Raw genomic sequence first — 25193 nt, forward strand, 5'->3', positions numbered from 1 at the left:
GACACTGTCCATTTAGTTCGGAAAACAGTACAAATGTTGCATTATTTTTGGTAGTTATAAGTTAAGCAATGCGTTGTCGGTGTATAAATAAATATGGACCCTCTATATAATAAACCTTTGTCTTACAATTAGAAGAAGTTTTGCAGAGCGTTCTCTCTGGGATCAGAAGCAATGAGTCACGCGACTTGTAAACAACCAGGAGGATGACAGACTCATGAGTTTGATTGCGCTTCTCCATTTTCAAGCACTTTGAGCGTCGTTTAAAACTTTTGTTCTTGCATGTCATGTCGATTTGAAGAATGCAGAAATGGAGATGTTGATATTCTGCGGACTGCTTCAGGACTGGATATTTATTTGTTCGTAAATGTGTATGTGACTGACTGTACATCATCAAGACTACAATGACTGTTACCATGAAGGCAAACAAGTCCTACAAACTTGTGGTGCACAAGAAGGGCTTTGGAGGGAGTGGTGAGAATGTTCTTAATACTTAATTGGTTTTAGTTTATGACTGGCTCATTTAACATCCTTGTGTTTGTGCACGAATCTCTTAACACTCACTCTTTCTCCACAGATGATGAGTTGACGATGAATCCTAAAGTCTTTCCTCAGGTTAAACTGGGGGATATTGTTGAGATTGCACATCCAAATGATGAGTACAGGTGAGAGGAGCTTTCTGCTGATTTCAGGCCATGTCAGACAGAAATGTGCCTAAAAATCGTCACATTTCATCCTAAAATCACTAGGAAAAAGTATATAGTCATAATTCGGTTAAATCAAAAATTAAACCTTAAATTAAGTGTTTTAACGTATGTACAGTCATGGCAAAAAATATCGGCACCCTTGGTAAATATGATCAAAGAAGGCTGTGAAAATTAATCTGCATTGTTAATCCTTTTGATCTTTTATTAAATAAATTCACAAAAATCTAACCTTTCATTGGATAATAAGAATTTAAAATGGGATGAAATATCATAATGAAATAAATGTTTTTCTCTAATACACATTGGCCACAGTTAACGGCACCCTTCTATTCAATACTTTTTAAACCTCCATTTGCCAGTTTAACAGCTCTAAATTTTCTCCTATAATGCCTGATGAGGTTAGAGACACCTGACAAGAGATCAGAGACCATTCCTTCATCCAGAAACACTCCAGACCCTTTAGATTCCCAGCTCCATGTTGGTGCTTCTTCTCTTCAGTTCACCCACTCATTTTCTACAGGGTTCAGGTCAGAGGACTGGGACGGCCAGCAGAAGCTTGGTTTTGTGCTCAGTGACCCATTTTTGTGTTGTTTTTGAGGTTTGTGTTTAGATTATTGTACGGTTGGTAGATCCAAACATGGCCCATTATAAGATTTTAACAGAGTCAGTCACTTATTGATTTTTTTATCTGTTGGTATTTGATAGAATCCATGATGCCAAGCTCATTTTTTAGTTTCATCTGACCATAGAAGCCAGTCCCATTTGAAGTTCCAGTCGTGTCTGATAACTGAATATGCTGGAGTTTGTTTTTGGATGAGCAAGGAGAATTTTCCTTGAAACCCTCCCAAACAACATGTGATGATGTAGGTGCTGTTTGACTATTTTTTTTTAAGGTTTTCTGACCCCGAGACTCTATTTTCTGCAATTCTCCAGCTGTGGTCCTTGGAGAGTCTAGCCACTCAAACTCTCCTTCTCACCGTGCATTAGGACGATATAGACACACGTCCTCTTCCAGGCAGTTTCGCAACATTTTATGTTGATTGGAAATTCTTAATTATAGCCCTGATGGTGGAAATGGGAATTTTCACTGCTCTAGCTCTTTTCTTAAAGCCACTTCACTAATTTGTGAAGCTCAATTATCTTTTGCTGCACATCAGAAATATATTCTTTGGTTTTTGTCATTGTGATGGATGATTAAGGGAATTTGGGCTTTGTTTTCCCTCCTATTTATATTTCTGTGAAACAGGAAGCCATGGCTGGATAATTTCATGTTCATAATCACCCTGGAGTGCTCAAAATTGTAAATATGACTGGGAATATACTTCAGAGATATTTTACTCATAAGAATTTCTTGGGGTGCCAATAATTGTGTCCAACGTGTATTTGAGAAAAACATTTATTTCATAATGATATTTCCCCCCATTTTAAATTCTTATTATCCAATGAAAGGTTAGATTTTTGTGATTTTTTTTTTTTAAATAAAAGATCAAAAGGATTAACAATGAAGATTAATTTTCACAGCCGCCTTTGATCATATTTACCAAGGGTGCCGATATTTTTGGCCATGACTGTATATCTTGAAATAAAATATTTAAAAATTACTTTTTATTAACCATTTATTAACAGTTTTTTATTAAATTTTTATTTTCCAACTGAAAAACAAATAAAAATGAATAAAACCTATATAGACTACATGAACTACATATTAAAAAAATTATATTAATATGATTTCTGGTTATTCTCACAAAAATAGGTCTACAAATATGTCACATTTCATCCTATAAAAAGTCATAATTTGATTAAAATAAATAATTATTACAACACAATCTTACATGAAATGTTGTAATGAAAATAAATATATATGAATGTATATATACCTGAAATAAAATGATTAACTAAAATACATTTATTAATAAATATTTTTTATTTTTTCATATTAAAAAAACTAATAAAAATGACAAAAACATACAACAGAATTACTAAAACTTTAAAGAAAACAGAAAATATAAAAATGTAATTAATAAAATACAATGTCTTGTCTTATTATACAATATTGTATATTGCGTAGTACATTGGTATCACTTTATTTTACAGTCCTGTTCCATGTGTACATACATACTATGTACTTTTTATAACAGTTATAATAACTGGGTAATAACTAGGTACTAACCCTGAACCTCTAAACCTAACTTAACCTTTGTAGTTACCTTGTCCTACCCAATAGTTTCTGGGTTAAGTGCACTGTAAGTACACATGCTGTAAAATATAGTGTAATCGGTATATTAATAAATGTATTGATAATATTTTGGTTTATAATTTCTGTGTCTTTGTCTTAGTCCTCTGCTGCTGCAGGTCAAGAGTTTGAAAGAAGACCTGCAGAAAGGTGTGTTTTAAATTAGCGCGTAATTTTCTGTACTAGTAACTATTAATTGGCTTTATCCTAGTGTTCATTTTCTAAGTGAATTTTCTCTTTTTCTGCAAACAGAAACGATCAGTGTAGATCAGACAGTGGCTCAGGCCTTCAAACTTCGTGCCTACCAGGACATCATCATCAATATTGTGGACCCAAAGGTATTTTATACAGAAATACACTTTATTACACAGTCCTACTATTTTATTTAAAAGACTATATTTACAATATAGCACAGCCACTCATACCATTTTACCTAAATGCTCCATTGAAATTGACAGGATGTGACTTTGGATCTGGTGGAGCTTACCTTCAAAGATCAGTATATTGGACGAGGAGACATGTGGAGACTGAAGAAGAGCTTAGTGAGTAGATTAGATTTAAATCTGCATGGGATGTTCATTTTTGATGCCTTGTAATGATCTTTATGTCTCTATGATGTTCTTTCAGGTGAGTACATGTGCGTATGTGACACAGAAAGTAGAGTTTGCAGGAATCAGGTAACAATATCCATTATTACGGGCTGTCTGGATTGATTCTGACTTGTCAATTTAAATTTTTTACAGTCAGAAGTATATGTACAATGACTTATACCCTACTGTTCAAAGGTTTTGGGTCAGTTTCTCATGTTTTTGAAAGAAGTGAATACTTTTATTTAGCAAGGATGCTTTAAATTGATCAAAATTGACAGTAAAGACATTTAAAATGTTACGCTATTTTTTTCTGTTCTATCACAGTTTCCACAAAAATATGAAGCAGCACAACTTTTTTCAACATTGATAATTATAAAAAATGTTTCTTGAGCAGCAAATCAGCCTATTAGAATGATTTCTGAAGATCATGTGATGCTCAGGACTGGAGTAATGATACTGAAAATTTAGCTTTGCATTACAGGAATAAATTACATTTGAAAAAATATTCAAATAGAAAACAGCTATTTTAAATTGTACTAATATTTCACAATATTACTGTTTTTACTGTAGTCTTGGTGAACATAAGAGAAAACATTTTAAAATATTACTGAACCAAAACTTTTGAACAATAGTGTATGTCTAAATCAATAATCGTTTATCTTGGTTTCAGGGCCCAGGCCAGTGAATTGTGGGTAAAAGGAGAGAAGGTCACTTGTGGCTATATTAGTGAAGATACAAGGGTGAGAATGTCTCTTTGGAAATTCAAGTTGTGTTACTATCCATCACTATACGTTTTTTTCCACATGTTTTCTCCACCTAGGTGGTGTTTCGGTCCACCTCTGCGATGGTTTATATATTCATTCAGATGAGCTGTGAGATGTGGGACTTTGATATCTATGGTAAAGAGACCATTTTTTTTTAACAGTTATGTCTATTTGAAGAGTAAATCTGTTATTTCAGGATTTTTAAGCTGCTGTCTTCATTCACAGGTGATCTTTACTTTGAGAAAGCTGTCAATGGTTTCCTCTCAGATCTGTTTGCTAAATGGAAAGTGAGTGTTAGCTTTATCATTAACCAGTAGTAATGTTATTTGCACAATATAGCTGATTACGACACTTAGTTCTTTGGCACTGTGGGATTGTTAAAATATATACATTTTTCTAGGAGAAGAACTGCAGCCATGAGGTTACAGTGGTGTTGTTCTCTCGTACCTTCTACTCTGCCAAATCACTGGGTAAGTGTTTCATATTTAAACAGCACTTGGGTTGTATGATTTGAATAATAATAACTGACTATGTATCTTTCTTCATGTAGAAGAGTTCCCAGAGATCCAAAGAGCTTCAGTCCGACAAGATCACGAGGGACGTTATCATGAGGATTTCTACAGGTCCAGAAGTTCTCTAAGTATTAAGAATGGCAGATTTTTAGTGGTTTATGCAGCAGTCCTTATTTTCCTTCTCTTGCAGGGTGGTGGCCCAGAATGAAAGGCGTGATGAGTGGACATCTCTGCTCATTACCATTAAAAAACTCTTCATACAGTATCCTGTGCTAGTGCATCTTAAAGGAGCAGGTGCGTATGCAGTCTCTGTAATACAGTGTGTGTATATATATATATAATTTACACAGTGCATTCAGAAAGTATTCAGATCCCCTTCACTTTTTTCAATTTTGTTATGTTGCAGTCTGATACTACAATTGTTTAAATTCTTTTTTTTTCCCTCTCATTACTCTACACTCTGTACCTTATAATGACAAAGTGAAAACAGAATTTTAGAAATGTCTGTAAATTTATTAAAAAGTAAAAACTGAAATATCACATTTACATGAGTATTCAGACCCTTTACTCAGTACACAGTTGAAGCACCATTGGCAGCAATTACAGCCTCGAGTCTTTTTGGGTATGACACAACAAGCTTTGCACACCTGGATTGGGGTATTTTCTGCCATTCTTCTTTGCAAATCCTCTCAAGCTCGGTCAGGTTGGATGGGGACCGTCGGTGGACAGCCATTTTAAGGTCTCTCCAGAGATGTTTGATAGGGTTCAAGTCAGGGCTCTGGCTGGGCCACTCTAAGACATTCACAGAGTTGTCCCTAAGCCACTCCGGTGTTGCCTTGGCTGTGTGCTTAGGGTCATTGTCATGTTAGAAGGTGAACCTTTGTCCCAGTCTGAGGTATTAAATGCCCTGGACTAGGTTTTCATTAAGGCTTTCTCAATATTTTGGGACATTGAGCTTTTCTTCTACTCTTATGAGTCCCTCAGTCCCTGCCGCTGAAAAACAGCCCCACAGCATGAGGCTGCTACCAGCACACTTTACTTTTGAGATGGTACTCTGCAGGTGATGAGAAGAGCCGGTTTCCTACAAACACGATGCTCAGAATTGAGGTTCATCAGACCATATAATCTTGTTTCTCAGAGTCTGAGGGTCCTTTATTGCAAATTCCAAGTGTGTTTTCATGTGTCTTCACTGAGGAGAGGATTGAGTTTGGACACACTGCCATAAATCCCAGATCGGTGGAGTGTTGCAATGATGTTTGTCCTTCTGTAGGTTTATCCCATCTGCATATATGATCATGGAGCTCAAATAGAGTGACCATCAGGTTCTTGGTCACCAGTCTAGACAAGGCCCTTCTCCATCAATCAGTTTGCTCAGTTTGGCTGGGGACCAGCTCTTGGAAGAGTCCTGGTTGTGCCAAACTTCTTCCATTTGAGAATTATGGAATCCACTGTGCTCTTGGGAACCTTCAGTGCAGCAGAAATTTTTTTTGTAGCCTTCCCCAGATCTGTGCCTCAATACAACCCTGTCTCTGAGCTCTGCAGGCAGTTCCTTTGACCTCGTGGCTTGGTTTTCGCTCTGATATGCATTGTCAAGTGTGTGCCTTTCCAAATCATGTCCAATCAGTTTAATTTACCACAGGTGGACTCCAATCAAGTTGTAAAATCATCTCAGCAATGATCAAGAGAAATGGCACCTGAGCTAAATTTCAAGTGTTGTTGCAAAGGGTCTGAATACTTATGTGAATGTGATATTTAAGTTTTTTCTTTTTAATAAATTTACAGACACTTCTAAAATTCTGTTTTCACTTCGTCATTATGAGATATGGAGTGTAAATTAATGATTAAAAAAAAAGAATTTAAACAATTGTAGTATCAGGCTGCAACATAAGAAAAAAAAAAAGAAAGAAAAGTGAAGGGGGACTGAATACTTTCTGAATGCACTGCATATATATATATATATATATATATATGTGTGTGTGTGTATCCTTTGCAAAAACAGCTAACTCTGTTGTTAACAATTTTCAAAAATGATGTTTTTTCATTGTGCATTCCAATTAATATCAATCAAACTGCAGTTGGGTTATTTTGATTAAGTAAAAATAACTAAAAAATGCAGCTAACGAACACAATAAAGCACAATAAAACCTATCCTAAAAACATGATTTAAAAAATAATAATTTAAATCTGTTTTTGCAAATAAACTCTTCATATATATATATATATATATATATATATATATATATATATATATATATATATATATATATATATATATATATATATTCAATTTAAAATAACTTTTCTATTGTAATATATATGAAAATGCAATTTATTCCTGTGATGCAAAGCTGAATTTTCAGCATCATTACTCCAGTTTTCAATCATTCTAATATGCTGATTTGCTGCTCAAGAAACGTTTCTTATTATTATCACTGTTGAAAATAGAAAATGGCATTATTGAAAGTGTAAGAGTCTAAGATTGACATTTTGTTAATGTCTTTTGTTATTGCAGATGGGTTGCTGTGCGGGCACAATTCCACTGCTGCTCAGGGAAATTATCTGGAAGCTATCAACTTGTCTTTTAATGGTTTGTATTTGTGTGTTAAGTCTATTGTCCCATCCCACAGCACTTCAATTGAGCTGTTTGTCTTGATATCAGTGCCCTGTTTTGTGTCTTTCAGTCTTTGATAAGCACTACATCAACCGTAACTTTGACCGTACGGGTCAGATGTCAGTGGTCATTACTCCAGGAGTGGGTGTGTTCGAGGTGGACCGCTTGCTCATGATCCTCACCAAACAGCGCATGATTGACAACGGTCAGTGGGTGTGCTGTACATTCGCTGTTTGTCTTGTAGCACTGTGCAGTGGACGCTAATGGTATAGTATCTTCCTAACAGGCATTGGTGTCGATCTGGTATGCATGGGAGAGCAGCCCCTCCATGCTGTTCCACTCTTCAAGGTTGGTAAAGACCATATTAGCTTTGGCATTTGAGCGTAAAATCAGATATGAATATTTTAATACTTCTAAATGGGGTGAAAATTTTTTTTTATATCATTTTATTAGTTACATAACCGCTCAGTGCATGGAGACTCTAGAATTGGTGATGACTACAACCTTCCTCACTGGATCAACCACAGGTGAGATTTGTGAGTTGTTGCTATTGACTGCTAGGTGTTTGCTAGGGTATACTAACTACCCAGTACACCTTAGCAACCACCTAGCAGTCGGTAGCAAGTTAAAAGAGCCAACCCTTAAGTCTCAATCATGTAGGCTTAGGTTCGTCCTTTTATCAAAAGATTGATTGCAAAAAAAAAAAAAAAACATCACTCATGTTCATAGGACAAACAGTATAAATTATGCATCAACATTTTTTGTGCATTAAATAGGGCTATAAATGAAATAGATCCACAATATTGGTAATCTCTGATATTTGTCTAGATAAGCGTTGTGTCTGTCATCTATTTTATTATAGAGAAATAAATTACCTCTCAGAGCAATAATAATAATAATAGTTTATTAAACCATTATCATTATTATTTTAACAGATATTAGATAATAAATATATATATATATATATATATATATATATATATATATATGTATGTGTGTGTGTGTGTGTGTGTGTGTGTTTTTAAAGAAGTCTCTTCTGCTCACCAAGCCTGCATTTATTTGATCCAAAGTACAGCAAAACAGTAAAATAATACTAGTAAAATATATTTTCAAATATCATTTATTCCTATTTCAAAGCTGAATTTTTAGCATCATTGCTACAGTCACATGATCCTTCAGAAATCATTCTAATATTCTGATTTTGAAAAATATTTCACAATATTACTGTTTTGCTGTATTTTGGATCAAATAAATGATGACTTTTGAGCAGAAGAGAATTCTTTAAAAACATTAAAAAACTTTCTGTTCAAATCTTTTGACGTGTGTGTGTGTATATATATATATATATATACACACACACACACACTGATTACTGTTATTATATTTTAAAATATTGTTTTGGTTGTTAGTTTCATGAATTCATCTCATTAGACAACATTTTTGATGATACATTTCCCAATTAATAGTATGAAAGAATATCGTAATAATATTTTTGGCCATATCAGCCAGCCTAGGTTAATGAATGTGAGCTCACTATAATAAATATGAATTCTGCAGCTTTTACACGTCAAAGAGCCTGAACTCATGCAGCTGTTTTACACCACGGATCAAGCTGGCTGGAAAAAAGGTTAGAAATATTGCACTTTAACTGACAACTCATTGTGACTTTGTTATATTTTTATTATGAGAATGGTTGTAAAGCTGCTGTCGCTCTGATGTCTTTTCATTTTAAGGCTCATGCTGAGAAAGCTAAAAGCAGCAAAGAACACTGTAAGTCACTAAAAGGTTTTATGTTTTAGTTCAAGAAGTGTTTGCTGTGATCTGACTTGAGCTGGATTTGTCTTTCTCAGCTCTTGGTGCACCAAAAGATGCTGAGAACAGCCTACCGATCCAGGTGGACTATGATGCATATGATGCTCAGGTCTTCAGGCTTCCTGGACCTTCCAGAGCCCAGAGGTCCACCAACTTCAGGTACGTTAAAAGAATAAAAATCCTGTCATCATTTTTCATTTTTGGGTGAATCATTCCTTGAATTGTGACTGTAGTTTTACAAATCTGCTTGCTTTGAGCTTCAGGATGGGAAGACACTTCATGTTAGGATTAGTGATGCACCAAAATTACCTAGAAATATTCAACTGAAATTAATTGAATACAGTTTTGGTGGGCCAAAATCATTGATGGAAATGGTGACATTTAATTAGTGTGTCTTGATAAGATGCATTATGACAGTATGGCAGTGTCCTTTTCGAATGGACTCTAGGGCTGGGTTTACAATATCAATTTCTTGATTTTAATCGATCTTTATTTTGATGAATCTTTTAGTCTGTGCTGTTTTCTGTTTACATGTGAACAAAACTTCACTAAAAATTATATCATACAATAGTCACAATAACCTTTGTGCTGTTACTTTTGATATGAAACAAAGTTTCAACTTTCAAAATCCTGTCAATTTTATTATGAAAATCATAAAATAAATAGTTTTAGCACTGTTTAATGTAGCATGACGGAACAATGTAGTGCCTCACTTCAAGCGACACATCAGTGAACATCAGAAGGTATGTTGAAAGAAACAGTACAACTTACTGAAATGTCATGTCTCATGTAATTGCATATTAAGTGTTTCAATTGTAGAAAAAAAACGTCAATAAAACAGCTTGTGAACAATTTCACTTAACATTACATTTACCTTATGAAAGTCATTTATTTAAAACTAGCTAGAAAGAAAAACTTAATACATTTAAACCAAGTTTTTCATTACACCCCTTATTTAATTTTTATATCTCAAAAGTAGAAATATAATTATTTCATTAAAAAGATGACAGCCTTAGGTGCAATTTAAATGTTCATATAAAGTTATTACATACAACTTTGGTTTTCAGGTTAAATGCTAACTTTAATTTCCATTTCAATGTTTTGTAAAAAATAAATAATAATAATAATTTTGATGTATCACTAGTTAAGATCTTTTTTCATATTGACCAATTTCTTCTGTTTGTATGGCAGTTTATACATTTAGCCTCTGATCTTGTGTGTCAGGTCGAGTCGGGAGAGGGAGTCAGCCAGCAGGAAAAGTTGGGGCTCAACAGATGTTGGTGGAGGTGTAGTGGGCAGCTCTCCCCCAACTAGGCCTACAGGACCAGAAGAACAGAGGAGCCTGGCATCAGATGACAGTTTGAACCACATCTCTAACATCCTGCTCATCCCACGCCCGGCTCAGGGCCAATACGAGGTCAGCAGCTCCCTGGGGTACACCAGCTACACAAGAGGTACAGAACCGATCAGAGTGCACCTGTGTGTTGATGTAGACTGAAACATCTGGTTGATGCTTGCTACTTCTCATCTGTCTCTTTGCAGAATTGTTAGAAAAGATGGTAGAATCCCAGAGAGACTCCAGCGCTCCGGGCCGCTTCACAGTGGGAAGCGCAGAGTCCACCTTGCACATTCGGCCTGGTGGTTACACGCCACAGAGAGCACTCATCAACCCGTTCGCCCCCTCACGCATGCCAATGAAACTCACCTCCAACCGCCGCCGCTGGATGCACACGTTTCCTGTGGGTAAGTGATACACATGTGAAATACTTGCTTCTGATCAGTTAGTCTCTATTCTGTGGTCAAATGTTTTGCATAATGACAGTGCTGGGTAGTAGTGCTGTATATATGCATGTATAAATATGTTACGTTTATATATTAATTATATTTATTTATAATATAAATGATATGATTATAAATATTGTATATACATGTAAATATGTTCAAAACATGCTGTATGTGTGTGTCTTTATATATACATAATAAATATACACAGTACACACATATATTATGTAAACAAATACTTTTATTTTGGATGCAATTAATCGCGATTAAAGCCGCGGCCGTAAACGTGCCGTAAAGCGGAGATTCTCTGCTTTTCAGAGATATTGCATTTGTCTCATTTGGATATTCAGAGGCTCCGTAGCGTACGTGATTACGTCATCACATTTTGACAACATTGATACGTCAGAAGAAACCAATGCACTTTTTTTTTTTTTTTTTTTTTTTACTGTATATTGTTATATAACTTGGTTTCCATTTTCTTTACTCCCTAAATGTTTTTAGACACATCTATATTGTTAGTAAAGTAAATAGGCCTGTTTTTCACTGAAAAGCGCCTAACAATATTGTAATAAATGGCTATAACTTGCTTGGGGAATGTTATATGTAGACAAAATTTTATTTGGAAGTGTAAAACACCCAGATACAACTTTCTAAAGAAAAAAAAACAAATCTTGTAAATATGTTCAAAACATGCTGTATGTGTGTGTCTTTATATATACATAATAAATATACACAGTACACACATATATTATGTAAACAAATACTTTTATTTTGGATGCAATTAATCGCGATTAAAGCCGCGGCCGTAAACGTGCCGTAAAGCGGAGATTCTCTGCTTTTCAGAGATATTGCATTTGTCTCATTTGGATATTCAGAGGCTCCGTAGCGTACGTGATTACGTCATCACATTTTGACAACATTGATACGTCAGAAGAAACCAATGCATTTTGTTCCTCTGAGCCAAACAGGAACGATTGTTGACGCTTAGTCCCACCCCCATGCCCAGATTAGTTCAAACTGTCACATATTCAACCAATAAACATAGATTTTGATCTTTTGAACCATTGTTTAGCGTGAACCATAAAACAGACCAAAAACAAGGATGAAAAAGCGGCACATATCGGATAAAGCACTGGAATTTAGGTATTTGCGTCGAGTGCAGCCAGCGGATCGATCCATTTTATTATCATTTTATTTTATTTATTTTTATTTTATCAGTTATATTATGTAAATAATACTTATATAGTTCATAAAGATCATTTGCACTATTTTTTTCTGTTGCACTCTGTATGTTTCCCACCCATTTTGTGTGTAGTTTGTGAATCATTTGCACTGCTTGTATTTTTGTTGCACAAGACAATTTTTTTTTTTCACAACTTGCTGCACTGTTTGTGTTTGTTGTTCATACTCAGATTGAAAATATATTTTTCTGAAAAATTGTCACTTTTTTTTTTTTTTTTTTTACTGTATATTGTTATATAACTTGGTTTCCATTTTCTTTACTCCCTAAATGTTTTTAGACACATCTATATTGTTAGTAAAGTAAATAGGCCTGTTTTTCACTGAAAAGCGCCTAACAATATTGTAATAAATGACTATAACTTGCTTGGGGAATGTTATATGTAGACAAAATTTTATTTGGAAGTGTAAAACACCCAGATACAACTTTCTAAAGAAAAAAAAACAAATCTTTTCTGTTTGAGTACATAGTAAAAAAACACCCAATTATTGCTTGTGTTTTTCTTAAAATTCTGGAAATTCATTAATTCTTAGAGAAAATGAAGAGAAAATTGGGACTTTAAATTAGCTAGACTGATACGTCAAGTTCTCCTGTTTATAATGATATATGGCACTTGATGCTGACTGCTAGAATAGGTCTGAAAAACAAAGAAAAGTATGTCAGGTGCCCCAAAAATGTTCTAGGTCTTTAAGGGTTAACGCGCTTCATTTGTAAATAATAATAAATAGAATATATTTTCTATCTCTTTGTATTTTTATATCAACATGGTGCAAGATTATCCTATTTAAATCAATGTGACAAATGTAATAATAATCTAAAAGTTATCTAAAATGTTATTACCTAAAATGTGTAATGTAATGGATTACATTACTAACCACAATTATTGTCATATAATTTGCAATCAGTAACAGACTACATTTTCTAAGTAGCATAATCTACCCAGCACTGCATAATGACTGCTAAACTAGAGTGTTCCCTACATGTTTTTTTATATAATATTGTGTGGATGTTCAAGGTCCTTCTGGAGAGGCAATCCAGATCCACCATCAGACGCGACAGAACATGGTAGAGCTGCAGGGTAGTGAACAGAGAGATCCGGCTCGTACCTCCGCTGAACTGCTGGAACTGGCCTATCACGAAGCTACAGGAAGGTCAGTCACGCACACATGAGTAAGAGGTTATTTGGAAAAGGAAAATGTACCAATGTGATAAAGCTAGAGACTAATAATGGTGTAAATGTGTGTGTTTTAGCAAGCGGACCGCATCCCGTCATGCAGGAGAGAATGGACTGTATATCACAGGAGTTCCTGATAATGTCTCTGGAAGCCCAGCTAGTAGCAACAGCACTGGTGCATTATTTTCACTTATATAAATTATACACTGGCCCTAAAAAAGATCTTTAGGTCTATACGGTTTATGAATGCCTGAGTGACTCTGAAGTGCTGATTATTTATAGTGAATCAAAAATGTATAGCATGAGAAGTGTAGTCTGATTCCCAAATGTATGATTCTTAGGAGTCAGTTCTTTGTAGCAAATCAAAAACACAAAATGCAGCTGGTATAGTCTGATTCCCAAATAGATGATTTTTATAAGTTGGTTCTTTGTAGCGAATCAAAAACATACAATGTGACTAGTGTAGTCCCAAGTCCCAAACAAATGACACTTGTGACCTGGTTCTTCGTTGTGAATCAGAAAACTTGCAGCGTGACTGGTGTAGTCTCATTCCTGAATTAATGAACTTATATGAGTTGGTCCTTTGTAGGAAATCAAAGACATAAATCACAACTTGTGTAGTCTGAGTCCCAAACAAGCGACTCCTTTGACTTGTTTTTTTGCAGCGATTCAAAATCCATGCAACGAATGACTCTCAAGAGCCGGTCCGTTTAGGTTCTTTAAAGACTTGAGATTTAAATCAGTGTAATTACTGACTTTTTGTTCATGTGATTAAAGGTACAATTATGAGTTAAGGAATGAATTTAAATAAAAATTCTATTAATTTGTCAATATTTGTTACTCGAAAGTACTAGTTCAACCAAAAATATCATCTATTCAGCCTTTATGTTTCTTTCTTCTGCTGAGCACAGAAGATATTTTGAAGAATGTTGGTAACCAAACAGTTACGGTACCAACGGTAGCCATTGGCTTGTTTGGTTACCAGCATTCTTCAAAATATCTTCTTCTGTGCTCAACAGAAGAAAGAAATTCACACAAGTTTGGAACAAGTGGAGGGTGAGTAAATGATGACAGAATTTTAATCTTTGGGTGAACTATTCCTTTAATGCCATTGGCAAGAAACCAGAATCGTATGAGAGAAATCAGTATTTGTTACTAAGTATGACCAGTGAACGCTTCCTGGGGCCACTCGTTTTTTCCCTAATATTTGATCATCGAATGACTGTTCTCTCTGAAACCAGATATTGAGTTCATATTGTTGTTACTCCTCTTGCTTTTATAGGAACACCAGTGAACCGTGGTTCCTTTGAGGATTACTCCAGTCCAGATCCAAGTGAGTTCTTCCCCATCATTGAAGAAAACACATCACGTCTCCAGTATCCATTCACTTCGACATGAAAGACAATTTGTCACATATATGTCCTTAGAAATATACATTTGTTAGCTGCAATTACTTAACTACATTCATATTTCAATGGGGAAGGAAATCTGAGATTTATTGTTGAATGATTAAGGTATTTAAGTCTTTGCTTGTACCTTTGATTTTGACACTTTTGGGTTAGTAACCTCAATTCAGGTGTGCCTTTGAGGGAATAACTGTTCTTTATCTTTGCATAAGGTTGTTTGGGTATCTCAAGCCAGTGCGGTAGATCACAGATGAGTGGCTGTGTTGTTTATGGGTGAAAGTTTGATGAGCGAAAAAGGTGGTCCACAGCCTCTGAGGGAATTCACTAAACAGTTGCGCCACTGACTAAACATTTTGTTCAATTATGGTGTAAAGGGATTAGGTTAAGCTAGCATGCTTGTTGGCTGTTGATGTTCAAAAATAAGAATTAAACATTTGTTCCATTAGTGTGTAAAATGTTAGCTATTAACAAATAAGGATTGAACATTTGTTCCAATACGGTATAAAGGGTGTAGGCTTAGCTAACATGTTAATTAGCTATTAATATTCACAAACAAGAGTTGGCTAAGCTAGCATGTTAATTAGCTAGCGATATTTACAAATAAGACTCCTCTAACATAGCCGACAAAAATAAGATTTATAGAGTCATGACAGTGAACCGAGTGCTAAAACGACAACTAAACTTCGCTAATATTGTGCGCAAATTATTCTTAGTGAATTCCACCTCAGACTACAATGGAATTTCTGGCTTTCTCTCTGTACCATCTTTCCCCGGGATTCCTCTATTTTCTCTCTAATCAAGTATCAAACTTCAGTTCCCTCCCGCTCACAAGCTTTGTAACCCTCAATTAAAATCACGTGTATGTAAAATCACACTGCCACACTCTCACGCATGCCTTGCCTGAAAGCTACAAGTACTGGTCTTTTCTGCCAATCGTGTGTTTGTACAGATGGCCGTTCACACTTATTACTCATCAGTGATGTCACGATGCTCACAGTGCCTTTAGTGCATGTTAATTTTGCACGTAGTGTTCACTGTAATTTCAGTTCAATTACAACAATGATGGTAACACACTCCTTTTTCTTTTCCCACTTTCTCCCTGTTCTGCGTGTTGGTATGTGTCTGTCTGCCTGAAACGTTTTACCCTCTCTTCTTCTGCCCCTTTCTCTCTCAATCTGTCTGCTAATTTTCAATCGGGCCTTACGTGTGAATGTGTATGAATGCAAACTGTTGCGTCCGTGTGGTACGTGTGTCATGCGCTGTGGGACTCTGTGTGTGTGTGTGATGGGGGTGCCCCTGAAGTCCTGCTGCTGTCTGCCCCTCCGACAGTGCCTAGTTTCTGCTGCACGGTTGGGGTGGACTGGAAGTCCCTCACCACTCCCGCCTGCCTCCCCCTCACCACCGATTACTTTCCCGACCGCCAAACCCTGCAGAATGACTACACAGAGGGCTGCTACGACCTTCTGCCACACACTGACCTGGAGAGGTACAAAGACGTTAGGGGTTGGGTGGTATAGATAAAAAAAAATGGCTTTCATATTTTATGCACTATATGTATGTGCTATATATATATATATATATATATATATATATATATATATATATATATATATATATATATATGCTGCCTGGCCAAAAAATTAAACAAAACAAAAATCTCTGTTTGGCTAATAGCTAATAGTAATAAGCTAATAGCGAAGAGTCTAGGATTGTATCATTATTGCAGTGATTAATGTTTCTGGCATGTTGTATGTTTTGCAGCAATTCTTTTAACCCTAAGTGATGCAGTGTGTACATTTTCATTTCTTAAACAACCATGTTGGAAGACATACCCATGTCCATATTCCAGGATGACAATGTCAAGATTAATTGGCCCCAAACTGTGAAATAGTGGTTTACTGAGTGTGAGGAATCCTGAGCTTAAGCCCATTGAAAGTCTCTGGAATGTGCTGCATTCAGCTTCAAAGAGTGGTTCAACTCTCCCAATGTCAATATAAACCAAATATTTATGCAACTCTTGGTGGAAATAAATTTTGTGATGTTGTATGACATTTCCGAAAAGATGTCATAATGAAAGCACAATGTTATGTTAGGTTAAAAGTGCTCCAATTAAATATTAATATTAATATAAGAGTGTGCAACTTTTTTTGGACAGGCAGTGTAAAGTCTACTCCAGCACATCGCAAAGACTATCAATGTGGTTAAGCTCAAGACTCTGTGGTGAGGAAGACTCTTTCCTAATTTAAGCCTGATGAATCTTGGCATTGTCATTGTGGAATATGTACTTTGGTGCATCTTCTGACATGTTTGTTTAAGAAATGAAAAGCTACTCACTGCATCAGTTAAAAGCATCATTGCCAAATATGTAACATGTCAGAAACATATTTATCACTGCAATAATGATCCAATCCTAAAATCTTTTTTTGGCCAGGCAGTGTATACTGTATATTGGCTAATATAGAGTTCAGCATTTGGCTTCTAGGGGTAAAAATGACATTAATTTTCTCCACAGGAGAATTGATTTTAACTGTAGCTATTGAACCTTTAAAGACAGACCTACTGTAAGCTACGAGGTTGTTAAGAGTACATGCTTTTGTTAAAGCAATCAGCCCCCATTATTTCAACCATTTAAATAATCATGTTTCTTACCATTAAACTGTTACTCATGATTCTACAAAAAAATCTCCACCAATCGAAGAACTGAAACAAACAAAAAAGAGCACCAAAAGAACACTTTAGCACCTGCTTATTACCATGAAGCACTGAGAATGAGTCTCTCTGCCTAGAAATAGGCAGAATTCTCTCAAGTATTCTCAGACTTTTCAACCCCACTGTAGATTTTATGTATATTGAAGATCTTAGTCCGAAATGAATGCCCTTAATCTTCTGTAGACGTGATGATGAGTCTCCAGTGATGACAGCCCATCAGGTGTTTGAAGAGTTCATCTGTCAACGACTGATGCAAGGCTACCAGATCATTGTACAGCCTAACAGGAAGCCACAGCCGGCTATAGCCCCGCCCCTCAGCAGCAGCCCCCTTTATTCCCGAGGTACATCCCCTACTGCACCCCCAATCCCCCCACCCCACGCAGCTCTGCAAACTAATTGGATTTTGAAAAATAGACTATTCATCTTGTTATAAATCATGCTCAATTGTAATGCTGGTGAGAGATTTAAAGGTATGCTTTTCAGGGCTGGTGTCTCGACGCAAACCAGAGGAGGAGGAGAGTGTTTACTGGCTCAGTATGGGAAGAACCTTTCATAAAGTCTGCCTTAAAGATAAGATCATTACTGTCACCCGTTACCTCCCAAAGTTAGTTTGTTTTTAGTCATTCGTTTTCAATTTATGTCATTTGTTCTAGAAATGCTCTCAAGTGTGTTTTGTGTGTCTTTAGGTATCCCTATGAATCCACACAGATTCAGTACAGCTACAATCTGTGCCCTCCACATGCAGATGCCCACTTCCTGCCATTTTGGGTGGAGTTCAGCCATGAGCGGCTGGAGGAGTACAAATGGAACTACCTGGACCAGTACATCTGCTCTGCTGGTTCAGAGGACTTCAGGCAAGTGGCTTTACTAACATCATGGCTCAGACGCAAAAACTTACATAGGCAGATGCCCACAAGATCCCATTCCTCTCTCTTCCACAGTCTTATTGACTCTCTGAAGTTCTGGCGCACGCGCTTCTTGCTGCTGCCAGCGGGCGGAGCCAGGCGAGTGGCGGATGGTGAGGGTCACTGGGACGTGTATGGGGAGGGAATGGGGGCAGGGCGGGATGGCCTCTCTGGCACTGGCGACTGGTCTCTTTTGGATGGATTTATCCGCTTTTTGGAAGGCCTGAACAGGATTCGTCGCCGTCACCGATCTGATCGAATTATCCGTGTAAGTGCACAGCTAACAGGATAAGCACAAATGAGTCATTAAAGGGATAGAACCACTCATCAGGGTGATACAATAACAATTTCTCTGTTTATTACAGAAAGGAGCTACCATTAAAGGCCTGCAGGTGACAGGAGCCCTCTCATCCTACAACCCGGAGCCTATAGCGCCCCCTGTGGGCAAAAAAGGCACCTCTGCCCTCTCTGCACTCCTGGAGCTGGATCAGACACAGAAGTGAGTTGTGCAGGCAGATATCGGCAAACCAAACAAAATAAAATACCACAGTGCTACATCAATGGGAAACAAGTGTTTGTGCATGCCAGAAACAATGAGATGTTTTGAGACTTTTATCTTGTGCCGCATATGGTAAGGGTTTTATAAAATGCCAGAGATTCCAGGCTTTTTTCTAATGAGATGAGATGAGGTGAGATGTCTTTGATCTGCAGGAGTTTAGAAGAGCAGCAGCTTGCTGCTCAGCATGGTGGGAAATCATGTGGACCTTTCAGTGAAGCTGCCAGCGTTGCCCTAACAACCACCTATGTCGATAGCCCCCGTAAGGTAAGAGCCTGAGGCAGACCGCTGAACGGTCTGTGCTGCTGTGTAGTTCCTGGCTTCCTGTGTGCCTCTTTGTGCTTTTTGAGTGAGAAATAGAGCTATTATATTTGTACAATGTGTTTTGCTTGCTGGCTTTTTTGTGTAATTTTCACCTGTCTGCTTGGTTTAAAGACCGATCACAGCGTTTGAAACAGAATTAAAAGTTAGTATTAATTGCAGCTATTATAAAATGCCACAATAATGTAATATCGGGGGGTTAATATATGATTAGTTGCATAAAGTGTCATTAATACAATCCAACATTTTTAATCAGTTAACAGCCCTGCTTTTCATTTAGTTCTTTATGTCTTCATGTTGTCTCAATATTGAATCATGGATATTATTTGCAGTGGGTTTATGCTTTCTTGCTCCTTCCTTGCCTTTTTTGACCTTTGCCTCTTCCTCTTCCATTACTGACTTGTTCTTGCTCTGATCTCTGGGGGTTATTTTCTCTCTTTCTGGTGTTTTCCTCCTAAAATGCTGACAGGATGCTGCCTTCATTTTGGACTTTATTCGTAGTCCACGTTCCTCCTACATCTGTCACTCTCAGGTCAGTCACTGCCCTCTCTCTGCTCTGTGAAAGCCGTCTGTCTCTCTCAATGCGCTTGTTTGCATATAAACCATGTGTGCATGCCTGTGTACTTGTCCGACCTCTCACTGGCATTAAAATGTGAAGGTTGATGTTTCTATCTGGTGTTTTTGTAGTCAGAGTGATAATGAAGAGTCATTCCTGTTTGTCTGTGTACCCATACTCAATATAACATAAAATGTAAAAGCCATATTAGATTAATTTCATTTCATTTAACATCTTAACCACTAAGAGTTCTGCTGTAGTGTAACACTGCATTACTCCTGTTGTCCAGTGGAAGAATGCATGTGCACTTTTCATTTAATCTCACTTCACATCCTGAGCTCATTTAGAGTACTGCTAATCTCACGTAGCCAGATTTTTGTCTAGCGGCATACAGTAACTGTTCCACATTGCAGCTAATTCTGGCCAGGGGCAGATGGGAAGAGGCCATCTGACCAACAAGTAAAGCGAGTCTTCACATTTAGCTTTTTTTACTACGATACCAACCTTATGATACCACAGTAACAGACAAGCATGCAATAAAGTGGTAAATCAGTTAAATAATGTCAAAGTGGTTTAGGAAGTGAGGTTACATCAAAGAAATTGGTAGAACAAGTAGACAAGTACCGGATATTTTCTATGTAAGATGCATTCCTGCTAGTCAGCTGATGCAGATAGCATGAAGATAACTCAGCATTTTGCACCCTTTGTCAGTCCTGTGCAGTGATGTTTTTAAACTTGTTTGCGTGAAGATATCTTGACACATTCCCACTGGGTTCCTCAGCTGCCAGCTGAACAGGTTTCAGCAAATCACACAGAGAGTGGGTTGTTGGACAAAGGAGGCAACCAACCAGGAGAGAGAACATCAGCTACATCCCAAGCCACAGGAGACCCAACCCCAAGCACTGGTGCAGAGACTGGGTAAGAGAATGCCTTATCTTATTCCGACTGTCAGAACATGGCTTCCTCTATATTCAAGTCAGAACATTTCACTTTCATGTCGCATTACAGCGGGCAGTCAGGATCCAGTGGATTGAGTCTTTCCTCATCTTCCACACTAATGGAGATCCTGGAAGCCATTAAGCATCCCACGTGAGAGTCTTTGAATCCTTAATTATTTATTAGTGTTCTATTATGTCACCCATGTGTGATATAAATTGATTTCCTGTGCTTGCAGCACTGGAGTGCAGCTTTTGCCAGAGCAGAGGGGCCTGCCTCCCAATTGCTTTGTCAGTGCTGAGGTTGTACATTGGCTGGTCAGCACTGTGGAGAATGTTGCCACACAGGGCATTGCAGTAGAAATCATGCAGGTAAAATTGAGAACATTGCAAAAGTCATAGTAGTCTGTGTTTGTATTTAAAAACTTGATCATCTCGATGATGCTCCTGTAGAAAATGCTGGATGAAGGTCTAATTGCGCATGCCTCCGGTGATGCCATGCGAACTTTTGTCTATGGGTTCTACCTCTACCGGATTGTCGACAAAGACAATGAGAAGGGTAAGAATTGACTTGATTGCCACGATTACTTGGCTAAGGGTTGCCAAGTTTCTGCAGGTTGCTGCTAGCTGTTCCTACTGTATCTAACTGTATCAAGGGAGATTCACAGCCAGTGATTTGCAAAGCAACTGGACTTCATTCATTTTCAATGAGAAGTTGCAATATCTGGAGTACACAAATGATCTCCTACCTCATACAGTTGGATGCCGCAGACTACTAGAAACCAACAGTACAGTGATACTACAACTTAGAGTTATTTTAACTTATATTTATGCTCAGTTTCCGGATCCTGTGAACATCAGGATCTGCAATTGCATTGTTATCACGACTGTGTCTTGGTACTCCTACCTTTCATGAAAACAGACCTCTATTCCCTGCAGCCCCTACGACTCAGCTGCCCCCAGCAGGAGCCAATGTATGGTCTGCCGGAGCTTTGGAGGACTTCGCCCTGTTCCAGAGGAAGTGGTTTGAGGTGGCGTTTGTTATGGAGGAACGTCGGCCCTGTGACTTACCTGCCTTCCTCCTGCCCTGGTTGCCCAGCCGGCCAGCCTCGTATGCAAGTAGGCATAGCTCCTTCAGCCGCAGCTTCGGAGGACGCAGCCAAGCTGCCGCACTGCTAGGTACACACAGCCAGATCCCAGAGCAGCCATGCTCCGCACCTCAGACAGTATGCCATACTGTCTCCCCCAAAAGTTCTGGAAGGCTCGTTGGGTGAAAAAGTCACACAAAGTCAAATAATTTCTTCTCATATTACTAAAGCATTCGGATATCATCTATGCCATCTACTAGTCAACCCAACATCAATGCGCAATTGGAAACTTCCCCAACTCAACTAACATATAAAGACTGACATATTCTTCTCAGGAAACACTGCTTTTGATTCAGCCACTTCCATCAAGAAATTGCACTTATGCAAATCTAACCATCTGACTTTGTGTGACTCTTCTCCATTCTGGCACTGCATGCTGTAGTACAAAAGTAGTACACCTTTAGTTCATCCTGTTTGTTCTCGTGTTAATGACACCTTGATTCCCTTTCTGACTGATTGATGTAGACAGTTTTTGTAATTCTGCAACTATAACAATCTCAATTAGTTACCATCAATCGGTGTCATAGTACATGCACTCTCCAAATAGCATGGTTACATGTATTCTATCCAATCAGGCCACAAATTGCTTTGCAAGCTGTTCCAATCAGAGCATGGACTGATTCCCCAATACACCAATCAAACCGCTGTGTTGGGTGGGCCTTAATGATGTCTTGTACACCAGTAGTGCATGCTGTGGTAAAGTAGTGGCTGTGGTCCAGTAGTGCTGTGGTATGGGTTCTTCCTGCTCTCCTCCATCTGTCCTGTTCCCGCTGGATGAGTGATGTTCCTGCATTGTTCCCAAACCTGAACAAAGCTTTTCTGCCGACCCATTGCCTTTCTGACTTTGCTTACTGCACCAGTGCTTTCCTGCCATAGAAGCTTCATACGTCTTACTTGCCTTTAATACACTGCATGATGGAAAATCCCCCAGATCTCAGAATCGTTAGTTCATTCTCAATTTTTGTTAAAGATGTCATGAGCACTAATTGATATAAACTCTTTCATCGCAATTACTCTCCATTGACCCATTAAAAGGTCTTAATAACTCTATGCCTGACCTCTGTCATTTCATCCTTTTGGCAATTTCTACTCTCTCTGTCTTTCTCGCTGTTTTTGCCCCTCCCCTCTCAGCTGCCACGGTTCCAGAGCAGAAAACAGTCACCTTGGATGTTGATGTGAACAATCGCAGTGATCGGACTGAATGGTGCAGTTGCTATTACCATGGCAACTTCTCCCTCAACACTGCCTTTGAAATCAAGCTGCACTGGATGGCTGTAACTGCAGCCGTACTCTTTGAAATGGTAAGCATAGGATGAGCAGAGTTTTAAAAATCCTGAACAAGGTGATGAGCTGTTTATACTACTGAGGACTATCAAGCATAGTCAACCAGATGCATGTAGTCAACTACTATCAAAAAGGTTGAGACATAGTCCTAAAGCACTGGACTCTTCTTTTTCAGGTGCAAGGCTGGCACAGAAAGGCAGCTTCTTGTGGATTCCTGCTTGTACCTGTGTTGGAGGTGCCCTTTGCTTTGTCATCATACCTATATGGTGACCCTCTCCGTGCTCAATTGTTTATCCCCCTAAATATCCAGTGCCTGCTAAAGGAGGGCTGTGATAACCTGTTTGAGGGTGAGGACAGAAAAAGTAAAAGATTGAATGGTGTGATGGTTGTAGAAGTCCATAAATATTTGTGAATACATTGTCTGTTTGGTGTTTGCACGTTGCTAAGCTAACACTGTGATATCCCAGATACTCAATGCAAAAATATTAGGTAAATAGTCTGTTTTGGTATTTAATGACTTTTGAATATATTTATGATCAACATTTCTTTCCTTCATCCACCATCTTGGATGGGTTCTTTCATAGAATTTGTCTCAATATCTTAGAATTGCCTTTGTCATTTTATGTTAAGTAAAAGTATGATATCCTCCATTACGGCACTGCTGTTCTCATTTAGGGTTTGAGCCAGAGACATACTGGGACAGAATGCAGTTGTTTCAGGAGGCCATACTCTCCAGGTAAAGAGAGCATAGAATAAGTGTTTTTCATTGAGTGCATCTAGTTTATTTCTAGTTAAATCTATTTATCAAGGTGTAATGGTCCAGTGTTTTTCCCTCATGAAAACAAATTCCTTTTTTATTTGAAGATTTGGCTTTGTTCAAGACAAAGTCTCAGCATCAGCTTTTAATTTTCCATCAGAGAACAAACCTCAATACATCCATGTAACAGGTACATGCTTTTATGAATTATATAAACTATACTAGCACTACTTTTTTACTTCTTCTGTCCATCTTTTCGTCTTGCTCTATCGTTATTATCGCTATCACTCTGTAATGTTTAATCTCTTTATCCAGGTACAGTTTTTCTTCAGCTGCCTTACTCAAAAAGGAAATACTCCAGTGGACAGCGGCGGCGCCGTAACTCCGCCACCTCTGCCAATCAGAGCCTGTTTGGTTCTGAGGAGCGAGTGGGCTACAATTGGGCCTACAACACCATGCTGACCAAAGCCTGGAGGACTGGCGTGCTGGGGGACGAGAAACTGGCCGACCGCCTGCTTCGAGATTTCACAGACTTTTGTGCCAACAAGGAAAATCGACTGGTGACCTTCTGGGAAAGTTGCGTGGAGAAAATGAACGCCAGCGCCCCTTGAGAAAAGAGTGGAGGAAAGGCAATACTGTGTCAGAGAAAACAGAGACTGTTTGCCTATGTTTTAAGAGCTAATGTACTGGTGCTGTCATCTAATCAGAGAGAAATAAAACAAACAGCCTCATCATCAAACACTCGAATGGATGAGTCATATGCTTTCAGAGTGTCTGCACATGTGCACATGTCCTGAAGCCATCACAGTTTTGACTGGGTTTGAGTGAATGGTAGATCTTCAGGAAATTATACATAATCGGATCAATTTGTTCATTATTGCTATGCCACATTTTAAAAACATTTTAGCAGTTTTTTTTTTTTAAATCATTACATTTTTGTAATGCTTGGTCCCATCGATATACATAGGCATTAGCCTGGCCCATGTTTATATGCAGATAAAATGTTTTATATGTTGTGAGAATTAATAGCAAAGGTGTTGATCAGGAGTTAAGATAGGTTATGTTTATGGTTATTCGTGGTCTTGCACCTTTGCATTTTAGACAAATCGGTAGTTAGGGACATAAAATGAATTCTTCAACAAAATGAAAGATCGTTTAGACAACTTTATTTACATTATCCCCAAGGTCAGGTTG

General features: G+C 37.8%; 1 protein-coding gene across 4 annotated transcripts; it reads left to right on the forward strand.

Annotated features, from left to right (window-relative positions):
• Positions 1 to 25122, forward strand: depdc5 (DEP domain containing 5, GATOR1 subcomplex subunit). 4 transcript variants are annotated; one of them, XM_058788406.1, is made up of 42 exons: positions 1 to 471; positions 575 to 662; positions 3041 to 3087; positions 3190 to 3275; positions 3396 to 3479; positions 3565 to 3614; positions 4198 to 4267; positions 4348 to 4426; positions 4517 to 4578; positions 4692 to 4761; positions 4842 to 4914; positions 4994 to 5097; positions 7316 to 7390; positions 7485 to 7619; positions 7701 to 7762; positions 7868 to 7941; positions 8972 to 9041; positions 9148 to 9184; positions 9265 to 9385; positions 10451 to 10680; positions 10769 to 10969; positions 13264 to 13399; positions 13500 to 13597; positions 14705 to 14755; positions 16131 to 16314; positions 17721 to 17878; positions 18021 to 18141; positions 18224 to 18391; positions 18479 to 18710; positions 18808 to 18941; positions 19154 to 19265; positions 19789 to 19851; positions 20657 to 20793; positions 20884 to 20964; positions 21050 to 21182; positions 21264 to 21369; positions 21750 to 21989; positions 23090 to 23259; positions 23418 to 23589; positions 23918 to 23978; positions 24107 to 24189; positions 24315 to 25122. In XM_058788406.1, exons 1-42 carry the CDS (start codon positions 402 to 404, stop codon positions 24608 to 24610), a joined length of 4824 nt encoding a protein of 1607 aa, XP_058644389.1. In that variant the 5' UTR covers positions 1 to 401; the 3' UTR covers positions 24611 to 25122. The 4 variants fall into 4 exon arrangements, with proteins under 4 accessions (XP_058644389.1, XP_058644391.1, XP_058644390.1 ...); XM_058788408.1 differs by having other exon boundaries at positions 21750 to 21929; XM_058788407.1 differs by having other exon boundaries at positions 16158 to 16314.
• The last annotated feature ends 71 nt before the right edge of the window (positions 25123 to 25193 follow it).

The sequence above is a fragment of the Onychostoma macrolepis genome, chromosome 10 (assembly GCF_012432095.1).
Source record: "Onychostoma macrolepis isolate SWU-2019 chromosome 10, ASM1243209v1, whole genome shotgun sequence".
NCBI lineage: Eukaryota > Metazoa > Chordata > Actinopteri > Cypriniformes > Cyprinidae > Onychostoma > Onychostoma macrolepis.